This window comes from Grammomys surdaster, unplaced genomic scaffold (assembly GCF_004785775.1).
Source record: "Grammomys surdaster isolate TR1022 unplaced genomic scaffold, NIH_TR_1.0 149, whole genome shotgun sequence".
In the NCBI taxonomy this organism is placed as follows: Eukaryota; Metazoa; Chordata; class Mammalia; order Rodentia; family Muridae; genus Grammomys; species Grammomys surdaster.
Genome location: NW_021604607.1, coordinates 6,939,111 through 6,956,912, shown reverse-complemented (window position 1 = coordinate 6,956,912; position 17,802 = coordinate 6,939,111). Strand labels below are relative to the sequence as shown.

At 44.4% G+C, this 17,802-nt stretch overlaps 1 protein-coding gene across 1 annotated transcript in view; it reads left to right on the top strand.

The window, feature by feature from the left end:
* The window catches only part of Rhoq (ras homolog family member Q), a 35,561-nt gene that overhangs the window by 13,013 nt on the left and 4,746 nt on the right, over window positions 1-17,802 (top strand). The window contains exons 3-4 of the mRNA XM_028765062.1: window positions 17,000-17,164; window positions 17,447-17,542. Coding sequence (XP_028620895.1) covers window positions 17,000-17,164; window positions 17,447-17,542 — 261 coding nt within the window. The remainder of the gene's footprint in view (window positions 1-16,999; window positions 17,165-17,446; window positions 17,543-17,802) is intronic.

The following is a 17,802-nucleotide window of genomic DNA, read 5'->3' as shown; positions in this document are numbered from 1 at the left end:
ACTATGTGGCCCTGGCTGGCCTGAACTCACTATGTAGATCAGGCTAGCCTCAGATTCAGAGATCTATCTACATGTCTCTGCCTCCTAAATGCTGGGATTAAAGGCATGCACCACCACACAGGGTGTGTGGTGCAGGCCATTTTCATAATACACCTAGTGGTTTATTTTTTGGTGAAATATTTTCTGTAATTTCTCTAAGGATGTTAATTCCTTTGAAGTTTGATTAACTGTAGTATATTGATCTAGCTTATTGTTTGTTCTTGATTTTTTATTATGTCTAATTTATAAATTGAATTTTATCATAGGTATGTGTATATAGGAAAAATACATTATATTAGGTTTGGATACCATCCACAATTCCCTGTGTCTGAGACTCTTAGACTGTATGTCCTGCAGATCAAGGAGGATTATGCTACGGAGTGACTGAGTTTAGTGACTATGATATGTATGCATGCCTTTGGGAGTGACTGAGTCTAGCAAAGGAAACTTTTCTTCCATCAAGTCTGATGTCTAGGTTTCTATGGCGTGCTTGCTGTAGATATAGCTTAGTCCTTTGAATGGACCTTGCTTTCCTATGTTTTTGTTCTTCAGAGTTTTTATATAGCCTCTCATCTCAACCCCTCAAGAAGGCTAACTTGGAATTTCTGAAGGTTCTACTGGTGCTTAGCATGTGAGAGACGGCTATGTGAGGGGTTGTTCAACTCAGGTCTCCTTGCAGGTCAAGATTTCTCAATAAATACTGTTGGTATGGACTGAACCATTGTTCTTTATTGGCTGTCTTGTGCACTATAGGATGTGTACAAGAACCGTCCCTAGTGTCTTCCCCATATATGCTAATAGTACCCTCCTCCAGTTGTGGCAATCAAAATGTCTCCAGACATTGACATATGTTCTCTTTGGACAACACCACCTGTACTCGCTTCCAGTTGAAAACCATGACTACACCACAACTCATCTAAACCTTTTCATTTTGGAATTCTATAAAGTCAATAGGTTTCTGTCTTTGCTCTAGAGCTAGGGCCATTGCCATAGAGTTTCCATTGCTATGAACAGACAGCATGACCAAGGATTACAGGTTCAGAGGTTCAGTCCATTATCACCATAACAGGAAGCATGGCAGCATGCAGGCAGCCAGGAGAGACTGGCCTCCTCAGACAGCTAGGAGGAAGCTCTCTTCCACAATGGGTGGAGCCTGAGCATAGGAGGAGACCCCAAAACCCACCCCACAGTGACACACTTCCTCCAACAAGGCCACACTTCCTAACAGTACCACTCCCTATGGACCAAGCATATTCAAACCACCACACCCATCTTTCCCAGAAAAGAGTTATTCAACGGTGTATGAGTTGGGCTTATACAAAGTGGCCAGCATCCTGGAGGTGGATGGGAAAGCAGCTTGGAGGGCTCGAGTTTAAGCACATACTCTCCACCTTTTGCAAGGTTAAGGGGTTTATCGTGGTAGAGAAGGGGACCAGAAATTAAACATCTTCACTTTTGTCCTATATCTGGAAGAACACCCTGCTCCAGCCTCACTCCTCCAGGCTCTGGGTCATGGTGATGCTGCAGACAGCTGTCCCTGAGTCCCACTCTGCTGGCCTCCTCAGGAGTTGCAGCCCTGGGTCTGCCAAGCTGCTTTAGTTTGTTCTTCTTGCCTATAGATTCTGAAATTTTGTGGCTGTTACCTCCTTTCCGATTGGGTTTTTTCATGTGGTGTTATGCCTTTAAAAAACAACAATGACAAAAACCAAAACAAAACCCCCAAAGCCTTGGTCCATCTTAGAGGACTCTGGAGAGATAAGAGGTAAATGTATGTGTTCAGTCAGCTGGGATCTAGCTGGAGTCTTCCCCCTTTATAATTAGAAACATAAATAAGTTCCAGCGGCGGCTCCCTTTCAGAGCCTGCCTTAAGACACTGGAAAATGAATTTGTAAAAAGCTCGCTTGGCATTCAGGCTTTGGAACAAAAGTTATTGAATGTCTCAGAGGTTTTGTCCTTTGAGTCCTGGAACTGCAGCAAGGCCTTTCCTTTCCACACGAGAACCTGACTTTCTAGTGACCAGAGTCTGTGTCCACCAAGTTCAGCTCTTGGCAACCGGAAAGCTAATGTATTCCAGCTATGACTGGACTCTTTAGGGCCTGTATAGACCATGACTTTCCAGTGGACACATTTGCCATGCAATTCCAAATATTGTCCTTAGCTTGCCTCTGTCTTTGGTTGCCGTGGAATCACCTTGATAAGATCTGGCTGCTTTCACGTTCCCCTGTTACCTTAGTCACCAGCACTACTGATGACTGGTAAATACAGATTTCCATTCATTCAAATATCAAAATGTAGCCTGATTGTCAGTGGTTAGGTGACCTGCTGTGACCCCTTTACCTTGTCTGCAGTGTGGTTGATATGGGAAGGCTGGAGGAGCACTTCTTGCTTTGGGTCAAGGGCAGACTGTCCTAGTTAGGGTTACTATTGCTGTGATAAAACACCATGAGCAGAAGCAATTTGGGGAGGGAAGGATTTATTTGGCTTACACTTCTACGTCATTGTTCATCAATGAAGGAAGTCAGGATGGGAACCTCAAACAGGGCAGGAACCTGGAGACAGGAGCTGATGCAGAGGCCATGGAGAAACATTGTTTACTGACTTGTTCCCAGTGGCTTACTCAGTCTGCTTTCTTATAGAACCCAGGACCACCAGGCCAGGGGCAGTCCCACCACAATGGGCTGGGTCCTCCCACATCAATCACTAATTAAGAAAATGTCCTCTAGACTGGCTTGAACCCTTTCTCAACTGAGGTGCCCTCCTCACAGATGACTCTAGCTTGTGTCACGTTGACATAAAACTGTTCAGCACACAGGCCTTAACACTTTCCTAGATTCAGAGATGCCATGAGTATGAGGGTTGGGGTGGAGAGGGGACACCCTGGGTGGAAGAAGTGTCCCAGGCTAAGAGGAAAGTAGAGGAATTGTGCAGGAGCAGCTGGGGCCGGTGGAGAACGTCGGGAGCATCCCATGTTCGTTAGCTTGCAGAGGAGCTGGAGGTCGGCTGTGGCAGGTCTGGAACACTCTGCTTGAGTGTGGGCTTTCTAAAGGGTCTAGTCAGGAGCTAGTGGTGTGTGAGGCTCAGGACTGTTAGCAGAGGTAACAGGATTCATCTGGTGATTTTCCTCCATATCCTCTTCTAAGTCTTCCAGAGGGGACAGATTTCCTGTCTTCTGATTTCTGATGCCGTGCCTCTGATCATCAACCTGTCCCTGCACTCAGGGATTCAAGGTCTTTTTTTAGACTCGTGTACTATTTAATCTCAACAGAGGGCTTACCGGATCTAACAAATATCTGTCCCTTTGCTTTTTTTCTTTTTTTTCTTTTTTCTTTTTTTGATAATGAAGTCTGGTGAGATGGCTTAGTCAGTAGTAAGATGCTTGCTGTGCTAGCACGAGGACCTGAGCTTGGATCCCTGGTAGCAGTCCATAAAGCACTGGACAGGACAGGGCACATCTGTAAACCTGGTTTGGGGGAGGCAGAGAGGAGGCTTCCTGGGGTTTGGTGACTAATTAGTTTAGCCAACTTAGTGAGCTCCAGGTTCAGAGATCTACCATGTCTCAAAAACTAAGGTAAAGAGTGATGTGATGAGAAGATGCCTGATGTTGACCTCTGGCTTCTGCACACATGCACACACGGCACACACTTATACACCCTCACACAAATGAGGAGAGGGGCTCAAGAACACTGAATGAACACAGTCACACCTGTGGTTTCTGAGAGGCAGCACTTGCTCTCAGCCCAGACCCTGCACTCCAGATCTGCAGCCCACAGTTTAGAGACTTCATGCCACCAGATCGCACCAGCTTCATTAAATAGTCCAGTGGCTAGTTACCAGGAAGACTCCAATTTTATTTTTTTAGGTAGCACATAACTTTCATGATAGACTGTGGGCTTTAAAGGGACTCACTGGTGGGTTTCCAAGGCTGGGTATGGAGCCAGAATCCAAAGGCTCCTGTATAATTCCAGGCTCCAGGTCACAGGGTATGGTCTAGAATTTGGAATTTACCCTGGGAACCCTTTGCTTCTGGGACAGCTTCATCACTGAGCCACCGAGAGTTGGGCTGCTGTCTTCACTGCCCTGGAGGGAGGGACGAGGGATGTCCCAGGCTGACCCTGCCTCTGAGATTGTATAAGGATTGCTGGAACACTTGCCTGGCATACGTGAAGCTCTGCGTGTTACTGTGAGAGGCGAAGGCATGAAGGTCAGAAGTTCAACGTCATCCTCACCTACACAGCACATTCGAGGAGTGTGAGGACAGTCTGGCTACATGAGACTGTCTCCAAAAACTACACAAAGAACAGATGTGAAGCCATCGCACATGCAGACACTGTCTCTCCAATGCCTTTCTAATGGCAGCTGGTCACTCATCCACTGTAATGCTATCGTGTTAGTATTGTCACGCTGGCTCTTAGCTTGTGTTCAGTCAGTGGGAAATCTGGTCTGGACTGGTTGAACAGAGGCTGTGTAGCTGAGCTTACATTTGTGTGCATGTGTTTGGAGCCAGAGGTCAGCCTTGGTATATCATTCCTGAGGTAACTTGTCTTACTTTTTGAGATTGGGTGTCTCACTGGCCTGGAGTTTACCAAGCAGGCCAATGTGGCTGGCCAGTGAGAGACTGCCCGACTCTGTCTCTCCAGTGCTGGCACTACCAGCAACGCTACCACACCCAGCTTTTTAAAGTGGGTGGTAGGGATAGAACTCAGATTCCCATACTCGTAAGTGAAGACTCCACTGATGGAACTGTCTCCCTAGCCCCATTTCTGAGGTATATTTATTTGGCAAAACATCTTCATGTGTTTTTCTCAAAGTCAATTTCACCCACAATTCATTTATGCACGCATGCACACACACCTGCGAGTGTGCACACACACACACACACACCTATTCATACCTCTGCCTCAAATCTGGAACTGAATGGAGAAGAACCCTGCTGGAGGGATGTTACAGACGAGCAGCCACTGTGTGCTAAGTGCCTTTCACACCCCAGCTCTTTTAATCTTACAGCTCCCACCCACACCCACCCTACCACACCCCTGCACACCCCAGTTGCTGTGAGGATCTTTAGTAGTCTAGAGAAAAGAAGCAGGAAAGGTAACCTACTAGAGACTGCCCAGCTAGCAAGTTCAGGTCTGTCTCAAACCTATGATGTATTGCTGGCGAACTTGCTGTTTAGGGGACTTTGTTTGGCCTAGAGTTCTGCCCACCTGTAAGGCTGGACAAGTGAGATGCTTCCCTGAGCCTCTGTTTTCTCATCAGTAAGGTGGAAGCAGCCCTGTCACTGGGGGTAATGGTGAAGCCCAGTGAAAGCAAGACCCTTAGCCTTCCCAAGACCAGGGCTGCAGGACTCCGAAGAAATCCTCACAGTGCAGCAAGGTCACAGCTGAAGAAGTAATTCAACGTGGGGGTGGAAGGTAGTGTCTTAGACATGCCAGGAGGGTAAGCCATACTCCAGGGTGTGGAAGTGCATATAGCAATTCTGATGCCCCTGCCTCTGTCTCCTGAGGGCTGGGCCCATAGGCATGTACACTGTGAATGGCTTATGTGACATTGGTGATCTACCCCAGGGCTTCTCCAATGCTAAGTAAGCACTCTACCCACTGAGCTGCATCTCCAGAGCCTAACACAACACATAGTTATGCTACTGTGTTATTAAAGGATAATAACAAGAAAAAATCCTGTGGGTAGGACAGCTTCTGTGACTGAGTTGTCACGTATACAGAACTAGATGTTCTCAAAAGACTTCCCATGCTCCTTTAGAACTGGAGGTGGATAAGGGCACAGGCCAGGCACTGACCCAGTGCTGAGCACACCCTGGCCTGACTCCATCACTGCAGAGATGGGGGAGTGACAGAGGGGTATCAAGGGAGCAGCAGCAGAGGCAAGAACATTTTGGAGTGTGCAAATATTCCTTCTTTCTGATTGGACAGCTTAGGCCATGTGCCCATGCAAGTATCAGAAGCAGGAGTAGAACTGGCCACTTATTTCATCTCAAGTATGGCCCTTCTTTAGCTCCCTGGGGATCACACTCCCCAGGACCAAATGTCTAACGGGAAGAAATGGGCCTTGAACTGAATCAGGGATCTGGAAAGAAGGAGGGAACAAGGATTCTGGACAGATAATGTCCTCCTTACCTTGGTGACATAAATGTCAAGTTGATGTCAAGGATGTGGTAGGTGCAGCAGCAAGAACGAAGATGCTGGGTGTACCTCAGTGCAGCCCCTGGGACATGACGTCACTGCTGAGTGAACCCAGAGCAAACGTCATTCAGCAGAGAAATAGCCTTGCTCTCAGGAACCAATTTAATCCCTCCTTAAACGTGACAATAGCAACTGGACAAATTAGTATACCACTTGAGAGTTCAGAGAGTTAAAACACATTCTCCAGCTCCAGCTAGCACAGTACAAGCTACCCATGACCTGGCTGCAGGCAACTTCCTGGTTGCACCTCCCACCAGCAGATATCTGATATCAGGCCCTGCAGACCTCCTCTTGGGGAGTCTGGAAGGGAATACAGATAAGAGATACTATTGTTACAGTGCCAGAAACAGAAGCAGCCCACTGGTGCTGTGGAAGTGCAGAGCGTGGGGTGATGGATCTGAATCAGCATCCAGCTGAGACCTGTTAGATGAGATGATTTATAGACCAAAGCTTTCAAAGTGAGTAGGTGCTGCCCAGGTAAGAAGTGAGAGGAGGGAAGGGGTATGAGCCTCCAGAGCTGTCTGCTCATTGGAGACCTGCACTTGGATTCCTGGGTGCACTTGAGTTGCTACTGAGGATTTCTGGATTTCTAACTTGGGCAGCTTGAGTGTGTAGAAGTTTCTTTTATTGATGTGGCAAACTCCTGAGTTGCAGATTTGAGAAGTGAATTTAGTTCAGCGTTGTCAACTGGTGAGGTTCTGGTTAGGCCAGAAGGGACTTTCGAGTACAGAAGTCTGTCTGGAGCTAACTAGAAGTTGTCTCAAGCCCAGCATGGCCAACACCGACCTCCAGTTTCCTCCCCAAAGGTTTGCTCACTCAAGTGTTCCTCTGCTCTGTAAAACTAACCAGCCACCTTTCTAGAAGTGCTACTGAGAATCCCATGTCTAACCTATCTCCCAGCCTGAGGTGCCTCTTGACTTGATTGAGAAGCCACCAGTCTCTGGGGCCCAGCTGCTTCCACTTGATCCAGGCCACCGTCTTTGTCCTCCAGCATCCAGTAATAACCTGTCTTGGGTCCCTGTTCACCTCTGGTTCTTAGAAAAGTCCAATTCTGTGATCCCCCTGCCTCCAGTGATTCAAGCTGACTCCCTGCCCAGCTCTCTGTGCCCATGGCCTTTCTGGGGGCATCTGTGACCATCAGGCCTTGGGGATGGCCTCTAACCTCAGACATCAGGCTCTCCCTGTCAGACTCCATCTTGCCATTTAAACCCTTTTCTAGTTCCTGGGCCTTTCTCTTCCCAGCACTGACCCCAGTCTGTGCTTGGCATCATTCTTGGGACAACTTCTCTCAACAACAAGCTTCATCAGACTCAGCTCCCTGTTTCCATTTATAACAAATGCTTCTCTTCTATTTATGTCAAATGAAGTCTATAGGTGATGGGTGCTCTCTAGGGTCATGATGAAGGAGGGCTATGGGAAGGCAATCCACCGCAAAGTTAGTTATTTCAGTACTAAATTCCTAGGCTCCCAGGGTGGGAATATCCCTGAAATCATAATTTCATAATCAAGTACCTGTAATTACCATAAATGCAACAACAGTCACTGAAGTGACTGACATAGTCGTGTTTTTATTGGCCATTTGGATGCTAAGAGCAATCTTGCAAGCAGCCTGTGACCTTGGGCAATGGCAGATCAGCCTCTGATGTTTCACTGCTTTGAACAAAATTCAGTTTGCATTGAGATTACTTTCCTAGAAATTTTATTTACATGGTGCTTTAAAAAATGAATCATTGGGGCTGGTGAGATGGCTCAGAGGTTAAGAGCACTGACTGCTCTTCCAGAGGTCATGAGTTCAAATCCAAGCAACCACATGGTGGCTCACAACCATCTGTAATGATATCTGATGCCCTCTTGTGGGGTGTCTGAAGATAGCTACAGTGTACTTACATATAATAAACAAATAAAAATTTAAAAAAAAAAAGAATCATTTATGCTTATATATTAAATCATGGCAGGTCCTAGAGTTGTGTAATTACTAAGTTGTTTTCATATTTCCGAATGCTGATACTCAAGCAGTTGTATGGGATCCAGGAGAGCGACTTCAAAATGCCTCTAGAGACCGCATTTTCATTTTGACAATCCAAAGCAACTCCCAGGTTCCAGAGCATTCTCCAGACAGAGTCACACTGCCTACACAAAAGCCCCTTGCTAAGTCCCTCATTTTCTGCAGAAGAGAGCAGGAAGGCGGGATCCGAACCTGGTTCTCACTCGTGTGTACGCCACACTTAGCACCTTGTTACCAGGCATATATATGTCGGAGTGCATGATCCCGACAACATGAAATTCCTGCCGGCAAGTCAGGCAAGACAAACACCCAGGAGAGTGAGCTGGCATCTAACTCTGTTCCTGGTGCTGGAGGCCAGCTGACCTCTGTTTTAGTAAAAGCATCTTGTAATTATAGCTCCTGACAGTGTAGAATTTCAGCTCCAAGACCTCCCCAGGCAGGGGAGTCACCTCACCCTGCACAGAAGAGAGCACTGGCCACAAGCTAGGCTGTGGCTTATCTTTTTTTGGAATGTCAGGCTGATCTGCAAGAAGAGCACAGAGCGCTTACCAGCGGCTCTTTTCCTCTCATCATGTGTATGCCAAATTTACTGTCCCTCCACCAAGGGGAGATGCTTGCTGCAGTGAGGGTCATATCTGTCTGAGTCTTGATCCTTGAGCCTTGTGGGATTGGCTTAGATAAAACCAAACCCTGAGACTTGAGCTTTATCTAAGAATAAGTCTTTTCCTAGAGCTACTCACAGAGTGAAAGGCACAGATTCAGGAACCTGATGGCTCGTTCAGTCCCCTCTTTTTAGAGAGAGGAAGTATTGTTCCATGAGGGTCCTAGCTGGTTGTCGTTCTGCTCCACCTCATTATGTGCATTTCCTGTCCTTTTGAGCCAACTGAAACTGGTGCCATGATCAGTCAAGTGACCACAAAGAAGATATTGATTGAAAAGCCCACAACTTGGGTCTATAGCTCCAAAATAATTGTTAAATTAATGGGAGAGACTGACTTGTTAACACACACACACATACACCCCCCACACAGTACACACACACACACACAAACACACACACATACAAAGATGAAACACAAGTCAGAATTCAAGCCTTCAAGTTCAATAATTCTTTGCCTAGAGCTAATCAGGCCCATGACTTATAAATACTCTTTCATAACTAAAATGAAGATGGAAAAAAGTAGGAAGAGAAAAGACCAAATATGGAAAATGGTTTTGAAATAATAATTTGAAACAATAATTTTTAGGAATGTATAGCATCCTAAATATTATTTCTTGTCCCCAAATTTCCTTTAGTCTACAGTAGAGAGAGGTAGTAGACTGTAAGTAGGTGAGCTCAGAAACTCCTCAGTGGTGAGCTTTGAACCATATTGATGGATATAGTCTCCAAGTGGGAGGGGGACTCAACCCAGACTCTCTGAAAAAACAAGGTGTTGTTACTGTTGTTTACAGTGATGAGGATTGCACCTGATTGCTCACACTCTAAGGGAACACTCCACCACGGAGCTGCAGCCCCAGCCCCAAAGTTACCTTTAAAAAAAAAAAAAAGATGAAGTTTTATTTTTAGTGATGTGTGTGCAGTAGGGGGTGGTGTGGTTTACACGTGAGTACAGGTGTCTGGGGACATAGGCCTCATACCCACCTGGACCTGTTGTAAGCTGCCTCATACTGGTTCTGGGAACCTAACTCTGGTCCTCGGAAAGAGCAGTGTGTATCTGTAGTGCAGTTCATTTGTTTGTTTATGGTAATGGAGAATCCAACCTAGTACCACATTGTTCATGCCAAGCAAGTGCTTTACACTAATTAAGGTGAAAAAAAAGTGCTATTTTTGTTTGACAAAATTCAATAGGAAACAAACTCAAAAGTGACAAAATTGACAACATAAAAGAAACAAAGTTTCAGACGCTATTGTGCTTGGCCTCTGCAGGGCATACTTGAGGGCTGGATGTTTCCACAGGGCTGGGTGCCTATTTTGGGCTTCTCATCTAAAACAGATGTTTCAGAGAGGGATGGCTACTGCGCTCACTGGGAGTAACAGTTGTTTTCCGTGTATAGCTGAGTCACAGTTGTCAGGGCATTTGTGGTTGTTAGACAGCTTTTCTAGCTCCAAGAATAATCAGCAGCTGTTTAGGACTTAGAAGGCTGGGGCTTGGCTGAATTAGGCCTCTGTGGCTCCACTTTCTCTCATTCAAGGGTATCACAGAGGGAAGCGTGTAGACTTTGGTAGTCGGCTATATTCCGGATGACTGGGGAGTGTAGTTTATCGCAACAGCATTTTCTGGCCTTCGAAGTATTTGTCACTGACAACCTCCCACTTCACTAAGGGCCTCAGAAGTAAGTGGCTTGACCAAGGCCACACCCCCTGTATGTGTACAGTCACTCCAGCTTAGGGTCTGATTCACGTGCATGCTCTGAGAAGCCTCTTATTGGTATCTCCTAATCACCACTTTGGCATATACAGCATTCTGACTTGTAATGCTCACACACAACTTGTCTGCCTTGCCATGTACTCTCTAAGAGCTATGGCTGTTTGACATTGGAGTGTCACCTCCCACCCACTCGTCTACCTTGGGGCTGACTCAGCAGCCTGAAGTTTCATCCCTTCTGTGCTGTGGCTTTCTGGTTTTCAAAACCCTAGAGAGCTGCAAGGTGTTTCATGGATTCTGTTCATGTAACACCGTTGTCAGAGTTTTAAACACACATCTTTCATGAGAGAACTTTGTGAACATCTCTAACATATTTGGTAAATTGGGTTTGAGTCATGTCCTTGTTTATAGAGTAATCCCAAGCACTTTGGGGCTGTTGAATGGTGTACTTGGAGTAACCATTTATCTACTTATCAGATCTGGCCTCTACTCTGTCTGTCCTGTTGTTGTTTACGATCATCCTTTTCTATTTATGTCTTGATTGTCCAACTAAATCATAAACTCCAGAAGGTACAGTTAAATCCTTTCCTTGTGTGTACACATCCTTAGGGCATCTTCATGCAGTTTAATCTGAACAAGTATTTTCCAATGGCTCTGGAGTAGCCAGGGTAGTCGGGATATTCACTGTTGATGCACAGCAGAGGCAGGCTGCCCAGTATCAGTGGTTGATGAGAATTTGTACTTTGGATGTATATTTTAAACAGATATTCAAAGACCAGCCATGTGGGAGGGAATGCATGCAGGCAATAAGGATAATACTGAGGAGTGAAGGCTCGGGGCCCTGTTGCCTGGGCCCTGTGTGCAGGAGTGAAGGTTGGGGCCCTGGTGGCTGGGCTTTGTGTGCAGGAGTCTCAGACAAGGCACCTGCTTTAGTTCACTGTTGCTCCTGATGATCTTTGTTTTCTCTTGGAACACATTTCTTCTCTTGTTTGGGATTCTTGTCATGTGCTAAGTGTATGATAATTTTTATCAGTTCTAGTTTTCAATAATGCAAAACCCACTCAGTAAGCTATCAGAACATGGGCTTTTAAAAATGGAAACCTCTGTGATACATAGGTAGCCCAAAAATCCTGTTGACGAAATTCAGTATTTTGATGTTGGATAGTTACCCCTTAATACACTTAGCCATACTCCTTAGAATGTTCTAATTAAATGTTTAAGTAACTATTTCAAAAAGTAGATCTAAGATATATAATTGGTTTGCTAATTAAGAGGACACAGAAGACTCAGTTGAGAGTTCTGACTTGGACATATGTCATTTTAAAGTAAAGGCTCCTACACACAACTCTCATGTGTTTCTGTTTACGATATCTAGCCTGAAATGAGGCTCTGCAGCTCTGTGTCTGTACTCACAGACCCACCCGCTCACATTACATTCTTGTAAACATGGTGCCATGGGGAGAACCAGTCTTATGTGATGTGATACAGTATGCACAAGGGATGATTTATTTTTTAATTTGTTCTCTATTATTAGCCTTCTAATTACTCAGATTGGATGAAAGCAGAAGAGATCTCATTCTCAAAATAACCACCAATTATGTAGCCTGTGATGGCAGACGAAAGCAGTTCATTTTAGGTGGTCCAGGTTGAAGAAGCATCATTTACTCCAATAAGTTCTGTACAAGCATTGAGTTTTGATCTGTTTTTATGGCCCTAGCTCCCCACATGTAATTGTTCTAATAAAAATGCAATTCCATAGATCCCTAGAAAGAATTGATCCGATTCCCATCCCATATGTGCACATCTGTCACTGGGGAAAATCAGGCCTGATTAACCGTGGTTATGAACCAATCAGAATCTGGATTAATGTGACTAAGCATTTCTAGGGAATTCTGAATTCCACTATTCTTTCTTTTCACAGCCTCCCCCCCCCCCACCAAGAAGAAGTACATAGTTCTGTTTCCCTGATGAAGTAAACTTGGCTAAACAGAAATATGTACCTTGGTATTCTTAAAAACTACAGATATTTCTTTGATGTTTTCAGTTGTCTTAAGCTGGTTGCGTTCCAAAGTGCCCAATTAGTTCAGTGGTAACAAATCGTTCTCCTGTCAGTCAGAAAAGCCTTTGCCCTCAAGGCTCTCTGGTTTGGGTGTTTTGATGAGAGTGTAGGACATTTTATTTCTCAGCAAAGAAACCTCTCTGTAGATGCTGGGAGATAAAGCCAGGGGCCTGGGGTTTGGGGAGCTTTGGAGGATCGCTGGGGAAGTGGGGAGTTCTGTTGGAGCTCAGGAGGAGACCTCCATGCTCTAGATCAGTGCTGGCTACCTCAGAGGCACAGCCTTACCTCCACCTTGTCATCCTAGGGGATAATACCCACACTTTTTGTGTCTGTGAGAATTGGAAATTTCAATGTGGGTGAAGAGTGATTTGTGATGAGAACACCTTACCCTCCAGTCCATGCTAAGTACAGGTTTGCCGAGAAGCTTCGAGTTGCAGGTTGGGTGGTGAAAGTGTGGGCTTCCTTCCTATCTTCCTCTGTGCTGGCTGCTCTACCGAGGCTGCTGACTGTGGACTGACTCAGTGCACACTACTTAGCACTCAAGCTGCTCTTCCAGATCAGGTTTTTGGACTTTGTTTTAGATTTATTTTATGTGTATGAATATTTTGCCTGCATGTATGTTTGTGTACCACATGTGTGTCTAGTACCCTAAGAGGTCAGGAGGGTGGACAGTCCCCTGGGACTGGAGTTGCAGATGGCTAGGAGCTGCCGTGTGGGTGCTGGGAATCGAATCTGGACCCTCTGTAAGAGCAACAAGTGTTTTTAACCCCTGAGCCAACTCTGTAGCCCCCACACTCGTTATACTTTAAAGAATCATGTTTTGTTGTGACATTCCATACATATTTATATTTATTTATATTTTGGTTGTTTCTACCCTCCAAACTATCATCCTTTATCCTCCTTTCTCCCTTAGTCTCTTTCCCTTCCCTAGCAGTCTACTTTCCACACATGAAAGAAAACGTGCCGTCTTTCTCTGTCTGGCTTATTTTGCTTAACATGATAACTTCCAATTATATCCATTGTCCTGGAAATGACATGATTTTGTTGAAAGAAAGTCCATTGCATATGTGTGTGTGTGTACATGTATACATGTGTGTGTACATGTATATCTCTGTTGCATGCTGACTTTGATTCTTTTGAGTGTGTACTCAGGCGCAGTATAGATGGCTCATGTGGCAGTTCTGTTCTTAGAGGTTTTGTATGGGTGACTTAGGACTTACTGTTTTTCTTAGTGGCTGTACTAATTTTACATTTCCATCAACCAAGTATAAAGATTGTCTCCTCTGTATCCTTGGCAGTGTAGCTCCTTTTTGTTTTCTTGATGCTAGCCACTCTCACTGGGGTGAGGTGATTTTGACCTCCTTTCCTTGGCTGTAGAAGACATTTCAACATTTGCCAGGTATTTATTGGCCATATGTTTGGCTTCTTTTTAGGTTAAGTGTATGATTAGATTGTTTGTTCTTGTTATAGTTTTGACTATTTTTTTCCAAGCTGGCCTGGGTATAGTGTGCTTCAAACCTACTCTACCTGTTTTCTCACTACCAACACCCTATCCTCTCTATTTTACCCTTTTTGACCAGAATAGGAAAAGTAGTTCATTGCAAAGAGCAACAAATTGGGGCAGTAACCACACTCCTGTCTATGGCCTGATTTCTAAACCCAGGGCACAGAATTAGTTAAATGTAAGTAGCAACTTCCACATTGAAAGTAAAGGCTTGGCCTGGAGAGATGGCTCGGTGGTTAAGAGCAATAGCTGTTCTTGTAGAGCACCTGCATGCTGGCTCAAAACCATGTGTAGTTCCAGTTCTAGGGCATCTGACACCTCTTCTGGCTTTGTGAGCACCAGGTATATACAGGCAAAATACTCATGCACATGAAAAAAAAGAAAGAAGGAAAGGAGGGAGGAAGGGAGGGAGGGAAGGAAGGAGGGAAGGAAGAAGAAAGGGAGAGAGGGAGGGAGGGAGGGAGGGAGAAAGGAAAGAAGGAAGGAAGGAAGGAAGGAAGGAAGGAAGGAAGGAAGGAAGGAAGGAAGGAGAAACATAAAGATTGTGGAGGTGGGGGATGGCATTTTCTTATTGTCCTGTTTTATCAAAAACTTTCACAGCCTATGGCTATGGAGTTATATGTCCATTGATAAGCCAGCAACATGAATAGAGCTGCATAGATTATATTGTCATTTGAAAGACATAAGTAGAAGAGTAACTTCCATAGACAAGAGAGTGATATACACACTATATAACAAGTTCTACGTTACACAGTCAGCTCTTAGTGTCTACAGATTTCACAGCCAACTATGAAATTATAACCAACTATGGATTGAAAATATTTACGGAAAATATACGTAACACGTGCAGAACTTTATGCCTCTTATTTCCTAAGTGTCTTACTTAGAGTCTCCAATGCTGCGATGAAACACTGTGACCAGAAGGCATGCTGGGGAGGAAAGGCTTCACTTGGCTCACACTTCCTCATTGCTGCTCATCACTGAAGCAAGCCCGGACAGGAACTCAAGCATGGCAGGAATCTGGAGGCAGGAGCTGATGCAGAGGTTATGGAGGGTGCTGCTTCCTGGCTTGCTCCTCGTGCTTGCTCAGCCTGCTTTCTTATAGAATTCAGGACCGCCAGCCCAGAGACTGTCCCATCAATCACTAATTAAGAAAATGTCCTACAGCATGATCTTATAGAGGCATTTTCTCAATTGAGGCTCCCTCCCCTCCAGTGACTGTAGCTTGGTGAAGGTGACATAAAACTAGCCAGGACACTAAGAAATATAATATGATAACTTTGTGTTTCATTAGGAACTATATATAAGTGAATTAAGATGTACACAAGGGTGTGTAGGTTACATATAAATAACGGCACCTTTTATAGAAGGGGCTTGGAGCATCTGCAGATTTTGGTATGGGGATTTTGGAACTGATCACTCACAAGTAAGGGGAGAGTTGCTGGAATTGAAAGTTGTAGTGAGAAAAATGTCAGATGACATGAAAGGAACGTACTTCACTAGGAAGATTGTAAGGCAGAATCTAAATGGAGTATCTTTTAAAATCCTGTCTTAGCTCCATGTTTATACGTTCTAGTAGTGAAGTGTGTCATGTAAGAAGGGAATCTACACCAAAACCAGTTTCCATGGAACCAGATGATCCAGCCATGGAAGAAACGGGCCCTGATCCCATTCTCTTGCTAGAATATAAGTAGAATTTTGTGTCATGTAAAATAGTGCATGCAAAATGAGTTAGTCACTGCATTTTGTGGCAGAGACTAAAGCACCTGTCAGGAAGAGAGCCAAGAAGCAGCAGTTTAACCCATACAATAGTCCAGTGTGTTTTGGTTTGGAGAGATTGCCAAGACAGAATGGACCAGGTAGTCACAGAACAGAACACATCATTGATCATATGTGTAGCTCTGTGAATGTTTGCAGTTCTGGGAGTATACATTCAAAAATGACCCCCCCAAAACCGAAAATAACAAAACCCAAACCCAACCAAACCCAACAACAACAACAAAAAAACCCTGGCAAATACAGAAGGAAACATTTGGAAAAGGAACAGGAAATAGGAAGGGTTGTGATTTATACATTTCTGTCTTTAAATATCCACACTTCATATACACAAAAGGGGTGTGTGGTGTGTGTGTGTGTGTGTGTGTGTGTGTGTGTGTGTGAGAGAGAGAGAGAGAGAGAGAGAGAGAGAGAGAGAGAGAGAGAACAAGAAGAGCAAAAATAAAGATTAGCAGTGAAAGTTCGTAAAGCACTAAGCACACTGCCCCCCACTCTAGCCTCCACTTCGAAGCCTGGAATCTTTACTGTGACCATCCATCCTTACAGGTTCTTTGCCTTCCATGTCTATATGGGAATCATCCAGTTTTAAGGATGAAGTCCATGAGACCATGTTGGTGAAGACCTGTACTACTGTAATACTTGTGGTACATTAAAGTGTGTGTTATTATGTATAGAGCCCACCTCGGTTCTCTGTGCAGACTTAGCATGAGAGCTATAGGAATCACAATGTGTGTGTGTATGTTTCTTTGTATTTCTGAGATAGATCTTACTGTGTAGCCTAGACTGACGAGAATTCCCCATCTCCCTTAGCCTCTGGAATACTGGCATTACAGCAGTGAGCACCACACCCTGTTTTCTTCGTTTTTATTTGATTTGTTAATTGTACTTTTTTTTTTTTAACTAAAAAAAGGAGAAAACCAAAGCCAAGTGGAATCACCTTACTTCACAGAGAGATACATTCCTGGTTGTTCTTTTTGATCTTGTGATCTAACGTAGTTATTGCTATTAGTCCGTAGACATGTAAATAATGTCTTTCCCTCTTTTTTTCCATAGGAAGACTATGATCGTCTGAGGCCTTTATCTTACCCCATGACTGATGTCTTCCTCATATGCTTCTCTGTGGTAAATCCAGCCTCATTTCAAAATGTAAAGGAGGAATGGGTACCAGAACTAAAGGAATATGCACCAAATGTCCCTTTCTTATTAATAGGAACTCAGGTGTGTCTGCTTTGATTTTATTCATTTAAGAATTAGCTCTATAGTTAGCCTTGGGGGACTGCTCTCAAATAAGACCCTGTGATTAGCAAATGATGTGTTAAGTAAGTTTCAAATTGGCAATTCCTCTCATATATCTACATTAAAATAGTTCCCCCAAATTGTATTCATATCTTTAAAATCTTATTTTGTGTATCTTTTAATATGTAGAGATTAAATGGAACTATATGCATTGGTTTCTTTTAAAATACATATTATAGAACATTATCAATTTTTCTTAATTAGATTGATCTCCGAGATGACCCCAAAACTTTAGCAAGACTGAATGACATGAAAGAAAAACCTGTCTGTGTGGAACAAGGACAGAAACTAGCAAAAGAGGTAACGAATCCCTGCTGGGCTTAACAAATATGTGAAGATGCAGGCTAGGCTAGACCATGGTGCTATGCTTCCTGTCCCAGCCTTGCTGGGTGTCTCTCTCATTACCGTCATCATCTCTGCACTGACACAACGAGGAAGGTCAGTTTCCCTGGTTGTAGACAAGAAAGAATGGGGCCCTTTAAATAACAGGAGCCTGAGATTTTTCAGTAAAAAATGGCAGAGCTGGGCTTCCAGCTCGAATGCTCACCCACCTGTACTAG